Source organism: Lissotriton vulgaris, chromosome 8, assembly GCF_964263255.1.
Source record: "Lissotriton vulgaris chromosome 8, aLisVul1.2, whole genome shotgun sequence".
Taxonomy (NCBI): Eukaryota; Metazoa; Chordata; class Amphibia; order Caudata; family Salamandridae; genus Lissotriton; species Lissotriton vulgaris.
The window spans coordinates 859,015,938-859,031,538 of NC_141696.1; the positions used below are offsets into that span (position 1 = coordinate 859,015,938).

The window sequence follows — 15,601 nt, forward strand, 5'->3', positions numbered from 1 at the left end:
CAGTGCTCATATTTACACTGTTAGCACTTTACTTGTGCAAATTTCAGGGCTCACAAAACTTTGATGAATCGAAATTCACAACTGAGGCTGTTAAGTTTGCGCTATATAAAACCCCAAGGATGAATAAAAACATTGCATTTAACAACGTGAATAGCTTTAACAGATACAAGACCTATTGCAAAGTACAAAACATTGACATTTACAATGCCAATAGCTCCAGTTCCAACAAATTCAAGACCTATTGCATTTCCAACGCTTGTTTTTTTTATATGGTTTTGGTGCAGCATGATCTGGCGAGACAGCTACAGCTGTTTGAAGGCTAGACCTGAAAACAGAAGAGTTAGTAAATACACACAGGAAGATTGGTATTTCCCCAGCTCTCCCCATCACACCAAAGACTTTTGAGATTATCAGCGAACATTCCTGTAACTGAAAAAAATTTACAAAATAAACGAGCAACAACTTTTTCTGAGGCAGAAAGTGTGGCAACCACAGATTTAAAATCAGAAAGGTTTCTCTGCAGTAGATCGTTCTGAGGCATAAGCACGGTCATGATGTGTAATAGTTACTCATGTTGCAGATGTGTTAGGTGATCACTTTGACCAGATCCTTCTCTATCTCAGAGGTTCAGGGGAAATGTTTCTTTTGTGCAAGGGCTTCTAATCACAGTTGAAACAAATAAAAGGTTTCAACTGTGAGCTGCGGTAACCGGTTACTTTCTGGTTCTTGCTTGGAGATGCATTTCATGTGCCATTTTTGTAGATGCGCATCCTTGCAGATGCGCATCCTTGCTTGTTTGCAATGGTTTGAATTTTAATGCTGGTGCTATTTTCCGATTTGCAGGATAACCAAACCTTTGACGTTTGCCGACTGTATTGGCGACGAGCTTCCTTTGGGATGGGAAATAGTCTATGATCAGCAGATCGGGGTTTATTACATGGATCATATAAAACGTGAGTACAAATTTCTTGCTAAGCAGTGCACCAACAGTTAATGCGTTTTTTTCAAGGCACAGCAAGTTTTTGTACAACAAGCAACTGTGAATTGAATACTTTAGAATGTAATGTCAAATGCAGCATCTGCCGTTTTTTAAATATTTCTTTTCTAATCTAAACTTTCAGTTTTGTGCATGGGATTTTAACAATTACTTTTTAAAGATAGCCGAGCTTTTTTTTGGTTTTAGTTGGATGTTCACTCGGCCACTTGGAAATCTAACTATGTTTTTTGTATTCCGGATTGATCACATGAAACAAAACTTTACATATTGATAGCATATTTACAGCCTAACATGATGCAATGCATTCATTGCAGACTTGAAAAAGAGAAACCAGGAGTTTTTTGGCCAGGTCCAGCACCCATACTCCCTAGTAATAATAGTTCAAATACGTGGGTGTGCAGTTCCTAAGGCTATAATGGTGGTCAGGTCTCTTAGATTACTTCCAAAGGGAGGAAGTGCCTTCACACACCCTGAGAGGTGTTATGCTTCATCATTGGACGTTCTCCTCATTGGGCCGGCGCTGCAATTCCCGACGGGCACCAGTATAGGGGCTCTTTGGCAGAGTTCTTTTGATAAAGCCGTTTGGTGAGTGAGGGTATGTGAGCAGGTGTGTGTAGTGTAGTGAGGGAAAGTTTAAAATAGGTTTAGGGAGACTCTTATTAAATATTTTGTTAGTAATGCAGCTTGCTAACCTAAGTAAAAACAGTGTAGCTCATAATTTATACGATGATCCTAAAGGGTCTATTGGCAATTCGTCAGGACCATACAGAGGATAGTTTCCTAATAATCTTACAGGCTGGTGTATACAATTGGCAGATTAATTGAGTCACTAGCAGTGCTATGTAGCACAAGGTTAAGTATCACCTTGTGTTGTTTCGAGACCTGAAAGAGATAAAAATGGGATAAAAAACAGATATTTATGGCATCCTGCTTGGTATGCATTCGTATTGTTATATACCATTCTTAAAACCAAATTAGCAGATGATGACCTGTGGCAATAAACCACACATGCATTCTCAACATCAGAACGAATTATGGCATGCAAATCGCCTGTGTTCGTGAATGGCGATGTTGTTTTATAATCATGGTAGCTTTTTTAGTGCAACAAGGACATACAAACTCGTTAATAAATAATTCCTATTCACGGTTGTGTCTGGATATCGTAATTCTCGATGGTGCGACTATATACAGTGTTGTCTTATAGTCACATGAGAGATACCAAATAATCACCCAAACCCTTCACTCACCCCGTATTATGTGGGTCAAGGTCTGATGGGTTTACTCAGAGCACGTCACTCACACTCAATCTAAACATGAGTAATACGCAGGCAAGTTATGAAAAGAAGAATCCACTTCCCAGTGTTGCTGTTATCTGTAAGGTGGACTTGCATACTCACTAGAAGTGGCGAGGTGAGTGGCCGTTCACCTACTCTGGTCTGTCTCCCGTGCTGGGACGTGCCAGAAGTAGACTAATAAAGCGTGTTCCCTTCTTCGCGTCTGGAAAAGCTGGACCGGCGAACTCGGCAGCCATCTTGAGAGGGACGCGCGATTAGAGGAGCATAATTATAGAGCCTGTAGATTGCTGTGGCAGTGATTTTATCACTATATCACAAAAAGAATGGAGTAGTGCCCATAATTTTATTTTGTACTAAAGTGTAAAGCATGTGAGGAGGTCCATGTTGATTGTCCCGTAAATGAGACCCAAGTACCCTAGGTAGCTATACAGGACTTTCAATGGAAGAGTGCCCAATCAATAAAATAAGGCACACAAAGGAATTCGCTAAGATGCTGTTCAGTATTTGTTAGATGGGTGGTAACCATGGAAAACCCAGCTAGGAGGTCTATGCTAACCCTCATGTAGACAGCTCTGTGACCCAGTTCGTTGTCATCCGTTTAGTTCCCCCCATAAGTTACCATCATTTAATCCTGTGAAATGGGATGAAAGCTTAAAAATCCAGTTTTGCTCATTTGTAAAAAGTGCCTCCTGTTGTAAATGAGGATGGGACTCCAGGATGTTCCAATGTAAATCATTTGCTGTGTGGCCTAAGGTCGTGTAGTGTATGCACATTTTTGTGTTAGACTTTTTGCACTTGATGTTGCTTCTGTGTTAAGTTATTCTGATTTTGACTGCACGTGTCGTCTTTTCTACATAAATTAGTTGGCAGGGACAGGTTATCAGGTAGATACAATTGCGTGTGTTGCAATTTGTATGCTTCAGCTGTTTCCATGTGAACATATCCGTTAGTTGTATGGTTTTTGTTGTGCTTGTCAGTTAGCAATTGGTGCATTGGCCACAGGGGTAGTGTCCTACTACTGGGTGTAGATCCCACAGAGGCTTTGGTTGGTGGATTCCTTTTCTTTTGGGCCTGGTGTTAACCAGCATATCTTTGAGGTTGCCTGTTCTATTGAAGGCGAACATCAGTGGGCGGAATGTTAGGTTGTCCATTTGGAGGATACTTCAGTCCATGTTGACCACTCGTTTGATCAAATGTGATTGCAGGGTATAGGTAGCGACACAGATCAGATCATTTGTTTTTGGTTTGAGATGTGCCTCTAAGAGCAATTCTCTGGATCATGAAATCATTAAGGTTGCTACAGTTGGGACAGTTGAGCAAGAACTGTCCGTATGGTAGGTTCTCCCGTAGAGCTTTTGGGTGGTAGCTACAGTATAAAAGGGGGCAATGGCTGTCTGTTTTTTTTGTGCAAAAAGACTAACACAAAAATGTGCGTACACTACAAGACCTTAGGCCACACAGCAAATAATTTACATTGGACCATCCTGGAGTCCCACCCTCCTTTTCAAAAGGAGGCCCTTTTTTAGAAAAGAGCAAAACTGGACTTCTAAGCTGTCATCCCATATTACTGGATTAAATGATATCTCATACGGGGAACTAAATGGATGACAACTAACTAAGATCACAGAGCTATCTCCATGAGGGTTAGCATAGACCTCCTAGCTGGGTTTTCCATGGTTACCACCCACCTAACTAATCCTAAACAGCATCTTAGCGAGTTCCTTGGTTTGCCTTATTTTACTGATTGGGCACAATTCCATTGAAACTCCTGTATAGCTACCTAGGGTACTTGGGTCTCATTTACGAACAATCAACATAGACCTCCCCACACACTTTACACTTAAGTAAAAAATAAAATTATGGGCACTACCCCATCTTTTTTGGGATTTAGTGATAAAATCGCTGCCACTGCAATCTGCAGGCTCTATACTTCTGCTCCTGAAATTGTGCGTCCCTCCCAAGATGACTACAGAGGTCGCCGGTCTAGCTTTTCCAGACGCGACCACATCAACACGCTTTATTAGTCTACTTCCGGCGCGTTCCAGCACGGGAGCCTGAGCCAGGGTAGGCGAAAGGCCACTCACCTCGCCACTTCTAGTGAGTATGCAAGTCCACCTTACGGACAGCAGCAACACAAGTAAGCGGATGTTTCTTTTCATAACTTGCCTGCGTATTCCTCACGTTTAGATTGAGTGTGAGCGAAGTGCTCTGAGAACCTGTCAGACCTTGACTCACATAATACGGGGTGAGTGAAGGGTTTGGCTGAATATTTGATATCTCTCACATGACTATAAGACAACACTATATATAGTTGCGCCATCGAGAATCACAATATCCAGACACAACCTTGAATAGAAATTATTAGCAAGTTTGTATGTTAACCTCTTCGCATCTGTTCTTGTTGCACTAAAAAAGCTACCATGATTAAACAACAACATTGCCATTCACGAACATAGCCGATTTGCATCCCACCATTCATTTTGATGTTAAGAATGCATGTGTGGTTTATTTTTGCCACAGGTCACCATCTGCTAATTTTGTTTTAAGAATGGTAAATAGCAATACGAATACATACCATGCACGATGCCATCAATATCTCTGTTTTTATCCCACTTCTATCTCTTTCAGGTCTTGAAACACAAGGTGATACTTAACTTTGTGCTACATAGCACAGCTGACGACTTAACTAATCTGTCAATTGTATACACCAGCCTTGCAGTAGTGTAAGATTATTAGGAAACTATCCTCTGTATAGTCCTTACGAATTGCCAATAGACTACTTAGGGGCTGATGAGTCAAGAACCATGTTGGCCACACAAATTAAATAGTACCTATGGCTCTATAGGATCGTCTCCGATATGAGCTACACTGTTTTTACTTAGGTTAGAAAGCTGCATTAATAAAATGTATTTAATAAGAGTCTCCCTAAACATATTTTAAATTTTCACTCACTACACTACCTCACATACCCTCACTCACCAAACAGCTTTATCAAAATAACTCTGCAGGTACCCGTCGGGCAGTGCAGCGCTTGCCTGCCCAAGAACACGCCCAATGAGGAAGCATGATACCTCTCTGGGTGTTTGAGGGCACTTCCTCCATTTGGAAGTTATTCCAGAGACCTGACCAACACGTATATCCTTAGGAACTGCACACCCACATATTTGAGCCATGAAAAAGCCCCAGGCCTGCATTCTACTCCTTGTGGTTTAGGCTTCAACTAGTAAGGTGAACCCCAATTCATTCCCCAAGACTCCTCTGGATCGGGAATCCAAGAGGATTGAGATGTTTAGTAAACTTATGTTCTCTACCAGCCTGGCATTGCGATCTGTAAATGCTTTATTTATTGGATTGCTACACATGTGCCCTCTGGGACATGGTATGCAAGATCTTGCATGTGGTCCTCAAGAACTCTTTGGCTTCGACAATTCATGATGGACAAGATGCAGCCAAATATGTGATTAGTTTTGTCCTTGATACTATTGGTGGCCTGGGAAGGGCAGTTGGCACCAGTGTTGTGCTCCACATACAGGTGAGGATGCATTTCACAAGATTTTCTGGAGACCTACACACATTTCTTGTACATGTGCCCTTTGATGGTTTCTATCTTTTCGATAAAAAAGACAGTTCTGCCCTGGAGTGTTAAAAGAAAGTAAAACCACTGCACCGTCCTGGGCCTGTTGATTCCCACCTTGCAACTCCCACATCAGTTGAAAAGGTGCAGAGCTTACTGCAGAGACCTGACTTATCGGCAACAGCAGGTTCTTCAGCCAATAAAGCAGTTACCCCAGTCCTTTCAAAGAAGTGAATCTAGTATGCAGTGCACAAGTCAACAGGGGCATCGGTCCTCCCAGTACCCTTCCACTGTGGCAACAACCACCATTCTGGTTTAGTTTGCCCTTAGTGGGGCATACCCATATCGTGGGGGCATGATTCACAACCTTTCCCCAGTTGGATCCTCCAAATGGGTCAGCATGGTCATACCCCATCTTTCATTTTGCCCCAACAGCTTTTCACCCCGGATCATAGCATTTTTCAGAGGAGCACCTGTCCGTTCTCTTACAAGAGGCGCAAGTGTTACACGCAAACCTTGCTATTGAGAGGATTCGAGCATGTGAAAGTGGAGATTGTTGTTAAATCCCTACATTTCCTTGTGCCAAAGTATGGTGGTCTCCAGTCTGTTCTGCACTTTTAACTTCTGAAAGTCTTTCTGTGGAAAGACCAATTCAGAATGGTCATGCTGGCCCAGATTCTGTCTGTTCAGACTCCGGGTACTGGATGATATTGTTTGACCTGCAGGACACGTATTTTCATATACGTGTCCTACAGTCCCACAGACTTTACCTACAGTTCAAGGTAGGCCACGAGCATTTTCAATTCTGTTCCCTTTGGCCTCACTAGTGCCATTAGGGCGTCCACGTATGTGATGGTAGTGGTTGCTGCCTACCTTTGGAGCACTGGGCTGTCAGTTTTACTATACCGCAACAACTGACGGTTAAAGGCGGAATCGCTACAGTTAGTCACAGACCACCCTCAGATAAAGCAAACCGTCTGACCTTATTGGCGCTCACTATCAATGAGCCAAAGTCTGACATGACTGCTTTGCAAGCGCTCCCATTCATTAGTGCTTTTTGGAAACTCGTCATTCATGCTATAATCCCGATGTTTTAGCCTCAGTCCTGGATCTCGGTGAGAAAAGGCTTGTTGGATTCTTAGCTTGCTCCTTCCTCCTTGTTTATGATGACAGTTGGCACATGTAGGTTCTGCAAAGAAATCTGAAGTTCCAATGTGCCCAGCATCAAGAAAATCTGAAGGATGTCCTATCTTGGAGGAGACTTCTCATGATCTGCAGCGGTGGCTGCTTGAATGCGATTGAAAGTGCATCAAGTATGGGATCTGCTCCTCGAGGTGGTGCAGGTCCCTAGGGGGAAGAAACCTGGCTATATCATTTTGCCTCAACAAACTAAGAGAAGGGATACCTAGAGTTCAATAAAGTGTATGTGTGTAATGTGGCCGAGATCCGTAAGTAACGGCACCCAGGTAAATCTGTGCTCACCGTACATTTATCTCAGACCTATGCATGAAACCTAAGGTAATTGTGCATGACGGCAGGGACTATAGGTGTGTTAAAATAACCTCCTAAACCTACTTTTTTTAAAATGGTGTAGGCTTATGGGCTAAATTAAAAATCTTATTGACAACCCTCTTTGGATTTAATGATTCCAGGTGTCTCTTAGGTTGACATGTTTCAGCCAATAATAGTAATTTGGCTTTCTTCAGGACATTCGTTTACTCTGCTAGTTAGAGTGAAAAGGCTATTAGCTTGTGCAATTTATATTGTATTAAAAAAGGCATGCACATTTATATACAGACGACTTTAAGACTGTGGCTACCAGGAGCAAACGCCTATAGGAGAACTTGCCTGCTTTCTTGCTACCGGACCTCGCCGCACCCGCTCCGCGGGTGCCGCTTCGCTAGCTTTCGTGAGGGGCTGCACTTCGGACCCTGAGGGAGAAGATTCACGGCGGAAGGGGGTTGAGGCAAACAGCGGGGCTGCGAGCGTAGCGGGGACTCGATTGCCCAGGAGTCCCTGCATGACCGAGTGGCAGCTTCCGGTCCGCTCTCCCTGTTGTCCCGCCCACCGCCCACTGGAGGGCTTTTTAAACCTCTATCCTGCTAGGCTCAGTGGGATCACTTTAAGACTGTGGCTACCAGGAGCAAACGCCTATAGGAGAACTTGCCTGCTTTCTTGCTACCGGACCTCGCCAGCTTTCGTGAGGGGCTGCACTTCGGACCCTGAGGGAGAAGATTCACGGCGGAAGGGGGTTGAGGCAAACAGCGGGGCTGCGAGCGTAGCGGGGACTCCATTGCCTAGGAGTCCCTGCGTGACCGAGTGGCAGCTTCCGGTCCGCTCTCCCTGTTGTCCCAGCCACTGCCCTCAATACCCCCTATATCAAAGACCTAATCTCACGCAGCGCGGGACGCAGCTCGGGGCAAAGACCGGGCCGTTTCAGGCCGTTACAGACCGAGTAAGTCCGGACCGGGCCACCTCCCTTGGCTGTTTTTGCTACGGTATCCAGTTCAAGTGTGCCCTAATTATCCCGAAGTACTCACAATCTGACGTCCTTGCGCAAAACCCGGAGTAGGTCCACAAAGCCTGTGAAAAAGGCTACAGGGACCCTGGATGACTTTATCACAAGGACTAACATATCCATTGATAATGAGATTACAAAACTACAGCATAGAGTGTCCCTGGAGTTGGAGACAGCTAGAAGGCAGTCCATAGACATAGCATTAAGAAAAAAATCTTCGTTAGGTAGTATTGCCTCTTCGAAAACTCCTGAGCGCACTACTGGCCCCATACCTATTATCACTTTGGCCGAAGTGCATCCTATTCCCGAGGGAACAGCTCCCCCTGCCAACCTTGACTTAGACCCCTCACGGTTATCTATCAGTAGTGTATCTGAAAACATAACGATTTCGGATTCACTAGTGGAGGATGTTGAGGGGGAGAAGGCTCAAGGGAAAGCAGTTTCTAAGAACAACCAGGGAGTCATTAAGGCAATACCCAAACAAAAGAGAAAACGGAAAAATCTGTCTGTGTATGCCAGGAAAAAGGCAAAGGTAGCCTCAAGCCAGTGCATTACAGGGGGGGCCTCACAATTAACTATTGCAGCTAGTAAGTCTGACCAGACGCTTCCAATTGTGCAAACCAGTAATGACAACATAGAAGCGTTAAATTCAGATTTAAGGGTTGACCACCCCATTGTCGAGGGTGAGAAAACTTCTGTATCCATGGCTGAGCCAGAGGGGGGTAAAGAAGAGTTTCTGAAACTCGTATGGGAAACCCTTAAAAAACTCCTCAGGCCGCTAGAAGTCAAGCTAACCTGCATTGAGAATCAGCTACTTGAGGTGGAAAAAAGTATTATCACCCTATCCAGCTTAAGCCTTAATGGTAGTGATGTACCTGCAATTCCCACACTGGCTCCAACCATGGCCCCTGTGATATCTTCAAAAACAAATCCATCTAGCACACAGTATCCAAAAAAGGGTGTAGTAAAAAATATAAATACAAACCCGATAACGAGTACTGCAGTAAATCCCAATGCCACTCCTTTGAACCTGCCAACTGTTAACACTGCTAGTAAACCATCTTTGAAGGGTCCTGTACAAAGCAAGAAATCAGATAGCAAATGTTGTCGACTCTCATTCCCCTGCCCCTAAAACTCCCGGCCCACAAAAGTCTCCAGCTGACATACCTCCCCCTACACACACTACTCTGGGTCTGGGTCTAAATAAATCCCTGGCTGATAGATCCTCTGCAAACAGAACGAATAAACTTAACTACCAAACAACCTAGGCACTACATCTATTGAAGCCAGGCCCTTATCTTTTTTCTACCCCCCACCGAGGCCCCCCAACTACGGGTCCAATTGGAATACTGTTAAACATTACTCCGGTCATCTACCCGATTTGGCCAGACAGGGTGTTCGAAATGTGTGGAATGGAATTCCCACTTTCAACAGGTTTAGCAGTTTAGATGCAATTGATTGACTTGAGACCTCGCCAAATTGCATTTTTAAGTCACATGGCACCTACTGTTCACCCGGTGATGGGAATATTTACCCCAGAGACAGAAATAGTGAGAAACTACAGAATGAGGGAGAGGGAGTCAAAAACTATTGTAAAACTTGGGATTCCCAGAATACGGAAAGTATTGTAGTAGCGAACCCACAGTGTCATGAAGTGGATGAGGGTTGTCTCGGTGATGAAATCAGCATTGTAGCAGGGGTTCTGGCCACCGAAACAGAGAACCAAATTTTTGGTGACTTACAGCTAGATGGTGTAAATCTTCTGTTGGTACCAGTGTTGTCCATTGATGATTCCATCCGTCCTGGTAGTGGGTCAATTCCAACGTTACTTGTTTTGTCATGGAATATTGCAGGAGTCAGCAAAAATCTGATGGACCCAGATTGGGCTGATTATGTTGACTCCAGCGATTTCTGCCTATTGCAAGAGACATGGGTGATGGATATTCCCCACAGGATAGGATATAAAACCTTTGGTACAGAGGCAGTTCAGTCTAATAGGGGGAGGCCGTCTGGCGGATTGATCATATGGGTCAAAATCTCATTGAAAATAAAGGTCGAACCAATAGACACAGGAACCCCTGACATTTTGGCACTAAAACTTGTAAACTTGAATGGGGATGAATGTTACATTGTCAATGTTTATAATAGACCCCTTGGTCATTCCAAAGTTTCTCCTACTTTGGAAACCTTGGATGGCTTGTTGAAAAGGGTGGTTGGTGATGTCCCTGTGATTCTGGGTGGCGACCTAAATTGCAACTTTGAACCCGTCTTTGGGCTTACTGATGTCTTTGAGGACGAAGATCAAGCATATAATATTCCCTAGCTTGAGACTTCAAACTGCGTTAAATGCTCTACTCTGGCCGTCCAATTAATGAGGCTAACTGCAGATCATGGTCTCAGAGCATGTAACGGCCGTCTCCCCTCTGACTTAACAAAACAGCCAACTTTCGTGAAGTCTAAAAGTAACTTGGACTTCATACTTGTCTCATTAAGCATCTGGCACTTTATGGTTGATTTTAAGGTGGCAAACAGGGATGAGAGTGACCACTATCCCCTTGAACTTCATATTGATGCACTCATGTTTAGTGACACCTCTGCTTTAACATCTATTGAGGCTTCCAACCCTAAAATGTGTGAGCAGGTACATGTTAACAATAATAGACGTGCATTAAAATGGCCGTACATTCTAGCCCAAGGTAAGGCCTTAGCATTGGTTTATTCACTTTTTGGGACAATGTTTGGGCCTATAGTTGGTCAACCCTTCTTACCTGACCATTATGATCATTTTGTTGCATTACACAAGATTTTCTTTAATGAGTTAAAAACCTGTCTGTCTAAAATGCCGAAGAAAAAGCAACAAAATGTACGAGTGGGATGCCATGGTAAACTATGGTATGACCATTCATGTAGGTTGGCTAAGAGGGAGCTCCTGTTTGCTATTAAAAATAAATCAAAGGAAGATGTCAGACTTGCAAGGGAAGTGTACAAGCATGTTCAAAGGACTTCAAAAAAATTATGGGAAGAGTCGATCTGGGCTGACATGCTGGTTGCTGCCAAATCTAAGGACAATGTTGGCTTTTGGAGGCTGGTTGCAAATGAGGGACACGCAGGTAGAGTTGTGAAGGACACGTTTTTAGATGAATTGACTTGGAGACACACTTCACATCTCTTTACAAACAGTATGATAGTGGTGTTGATGAGATTCCATGGCTGCCTCCACCTATTGAATGTCTTGATTTTACACTAGATGAAGCAAAAAGGGCAATCAATGAACTAAAAAACAGTAAAGCTCCTGGCCCTGACAAAATACCGGGCGACTTGTATAAACACAAAATCGAAGTTTGGGCTCCATATATAGACCGTTTGTTCAATGCTCTATCTACTAATTGCCAATTTCCCGGTAGCTGGCGCGCAGCAGAACTGTTTTAATTTTTAAAAAGGGAAATAGATCTGTGCCTTCGAACTATAGACCAATTAGTCTAATGGAAACCCTGCAAAAACTCTATGCCAAACATTTATTATTTCGGATAAATGACTGGCTGGAGGAAAAAACAATACTTTCAAAATTTCAAGCCGGTTTTAGGAGCAAGACCACTACCATAGACCAGGTCTTCAGATTTTGTTGTGTATATTGGAAATATGTACACATTAGGAAAGGCCATTTGTATGTAGCTTTCGTAGATCTGAGAGCGGCATTTGACCTTGTCCCTCGCAACCTGCTCTGGAGATCCCTAAGCGAAGCCGGTCTGCCAGGGTGTCTTTTGGTTCAAATAGTTGAGTTACATGCTAGGAATCATGCCAACATTAGGTGGGGCCCAAATGGTGAACTGACGCGTAATATTCCAATTGAGCGTGGTGTCCGTCAAGGATGCGTCCTGGCCCCCACCTTATTTTCTTTATTTGTTAACGATATCCCTGATCATTTGAATGGCTGTACCAATGACTCACCTCAGCTTAATGGAGAAAGGGTGCCTGCGTTGCTCTTCGCGGATGACACCATTTTAATATCCCAAACCAAGAAGGGCCTCCAGGCACTCCTTAACTCATTTAGTAGCTATTGTGTGATGAAAGGATTAGAGATAAACGTTGACAAAACTAAGTGTATGGCATTGAACCCCAGTAAACCGGATAGAGTGACCCTGACTTTAAATGGTCAAATTTTAGGAACAGTTGATAACTTTTCCTATCTGGGGGTTGTACTCGACTCAAATCTAACATGGAAGGCCCAAATTGAGAAAAGCAAGGTGTCGTATGCCCATAATGCCAAGCCAGTTATTAGCAAACTTAATGCTAGTACAAGTAAGAGTGTGACTCCTGTGCTTGAACTTTTTAAATTTAAAATCCAATCTGCTGCCCTGTACGGGGCTGAGATATGGGGACCTTGGGCAAGGCATAGTTTCCATGGTCTGGATAATAAATTTATGAGAACAATTGTAAGGGTTCCCACTAGTACACCGCTGATCCCTCTTCAATTTGATTTGAATTTTAAAAGAACTGATAATTTTACTACTATTAGACCATTAATGTTCTGGATAAGGATATGGTCTACCCCAGAACTATCTGAATATAGGAATGGCCTTCGAGAGATATTGGACCTAGATTCTTTTCACTCCATATTATGGCTCAGACATATTAAAAAAATGGCTCTCAATTCTGGGCTTGCCCCAGTTGTGGGAGAATCCAGATAATTTACCACCATTCGCCAAGTCCATGGTAAAGCGAGCCTTCTGGTCCTATATGACTAATAGGTTAGTGAATGAAAATAGAACTGGGTCCTTAATCCAAGAATTTTTAACCTTTAAAGATGAACCCTCCTTTGAAGTCTTCTTGGACGAAATAGAGCCGCCCCTTGCGAAGTCTCTATTTTTGAAATTCAGGTATGGGAAACTCCTGCTGAATTCCAATATAGAACGTTGGTCCAAGAGAAAACTGGAATGTCCAAATGTTACACATTGGAAATGTTCTATGTGTTTAGATTCTTGTACGGAGAATGAGGTCCACATGCTGTTTATATGTAAAGCATATTCGAAAGCGCGAAAGAGATGGATCAAACCCATGTGCACTCTCCTAGGAACAAGATCTTGTATCACGGCATAAAGGATTATAAAAACTAATACTTCCCAGCCTATTGTATTTAGTATTAGTAGGTTTCTTTATTCTGTGCATATTGTTCGCAGGAAATTTGGTCAGATACTCTGAGTAGTAATCCTGTATATGCTTATATTCCAGTTGCTAAATGAAATGGTGCATTTTGTGTTTTTTAATGAGGATGCCGGAAATGAATTTTGTACTGCATTTTAAGAGATAATTCCTTTTAAAGCACTTGTGTATGTACATTGTTATGACCTTTTGTTTTATGCATGTATATATGTGTGTCTTTTATGGCCAACTGGCCGAAATAAAGAAATAAATATACAGACCATACATGATGGACCTTTTCCTCGTATGGTCAAAGCTGAAACGAGAACATTTCATAATCAAATACTAGGGCATTTTTTACCATGAAGTGTACCCCTTCTTATGTTATTAATATCTATTTTTCGTAGTTTATCTTATGATAGTTCATTATGCCAGTTACAAATGACAAACACAAACATATACAAACAGTGGATGTACTACACCAGACAACAACAAAAATGGCAATACAATTAACCTACACGTCTAAGAAAGTTTACTAACATCATAGGGAGTTTCACACATTAGGAAAAAAATTGGACACATGAATATTTGGATCCTTGTTAGTCATTTCCTTACTCACGATTCTGGTGCTTTTGTTTGGTTTAAAAATAGGTTGGTACCAGATTATCTTACTTTGTCAAGGGTAAGCGTCCGCTCATCACTCAGTGTCCCTGTCTCCCTGCATGTTAGAATCGAATGTTCACTTCCTGGTTTTTGAATTGCCTGCGATTGGTACAATGGATCACGTGATGCTGTGTCACGTGATCCAATTTCATTCAAGGTTTGTTCCTAAGTCATATGATTGGAGCATGTGATAGGAACTCCCGGAGTTCATTATTTTACGAGCTCCAGTCTATGTGAAGTGGTCACGTGGTATCGGTAACCTACTAAGTGTTTTTGATAAGCATGTGAATGACCGCAGCATGTAAAAAAAAAAATATATATATGTATTTGCAGTGACACAGTATGTGTGGTGATATAAGGTAATACCGGTTATAAAATTCAATTAAGAATAGTCTCCCCCCCGTTATTTGTATTATGGGGTTGTGTATAATCCTACAGGTATGAGCTGGGCTTGCCGTTTAGGAATTTTCTATTGTTTTATCTACCAGTCGTTCATGTCATTTGATACAAATCACGTGGTTTTATTAAGACGCAGAAGATACTTAGACAATGTTTTATATTATAGGAAAGGAGACAATGAGTCGGCACAAACGTTTGTCGTTTGGATGAATAATCAGGATAAAAACCTTAAGTTCACCTACACGATGGATAAGGAAAGATTGGTGTTCCTGGACATCACAATTTTTAGCAACAGAAAGCTACACCCAGACACCTACTAAAAACCGACAGTGAAAAACAACCTTCTCCGATTTTGATAGCTTTCACCCAAGACCATTACGTGAGAATCTGCTGTACTGACAATTTCTCAGTCTACGACGGAATTGTAGTCAGATGAAGGACTTCAAACACCAAGCTGAGACACTGACAAAGTAAGAGCAAGGAACTCTCTGGAAGGAATAATCCAAAAATCTAAGAAATGAGCTAAAAACAAAATAGAGATTCTCTCCTGGAAACCTATGCGAAAGAAACAAGCATTTACAATGCAACGGTTTCGCCTTTTCCAAAAGTTAGAGCTATTGGAATTGTAAATGACAATATTTTTATTTGTGTTGGTTTTGAAAACAGATAAATGAATGGCATTGTTATTTACAATACCAATAGCATAATCTCTCGCAAATGCTAAACACACCCACCCACAGAGAGCCCCCCCACAGAGCCCCACCCACACACACACACAGAGCCTCCACCACACAGAGCCTCCCACACACACCCACACAGCCCGGGCGTGAAGCTTGACAAACTGGAAGCCCACGGCATGGGGGTCTCTCCTGAGCCCACTCCCCAGAGTGACCCACTCTTTGGGGGAATGGTAACTTCCCCTGATCCCATTAACACTGTTGGACTACTCCAAGCACCCTGGCGCCTTATTACCTTACGATTGGAGGGCTGGCAGGAGTGAGTGATTGTGTGAGTGA

At 42.8% G+C, this 15,601-nt stretch overlaps 1 protein-coding gene across 1 annotated transcript in view; it reads left to right on the forward strand.

The window, feature by feature from the left end:
• Positions 1–15,601, forward strand: part of WWC3 (WWC family member 3) — a 638,290-nt gene that overhangs the window by 167,872 nt on the left and 454,817 nt on the right. The window contains exon 2 of the mRNA XM_086934786.1: positions 844–953. Within this exon, the coding sequence (XP_086790912.1) occupies positions 938–953 (16 nt within the window). The 5' untranslated portion in view covers positions 844–937. The remainder of the gene's footprint in view (positions 1–843; positions 954–15,601) is intronic.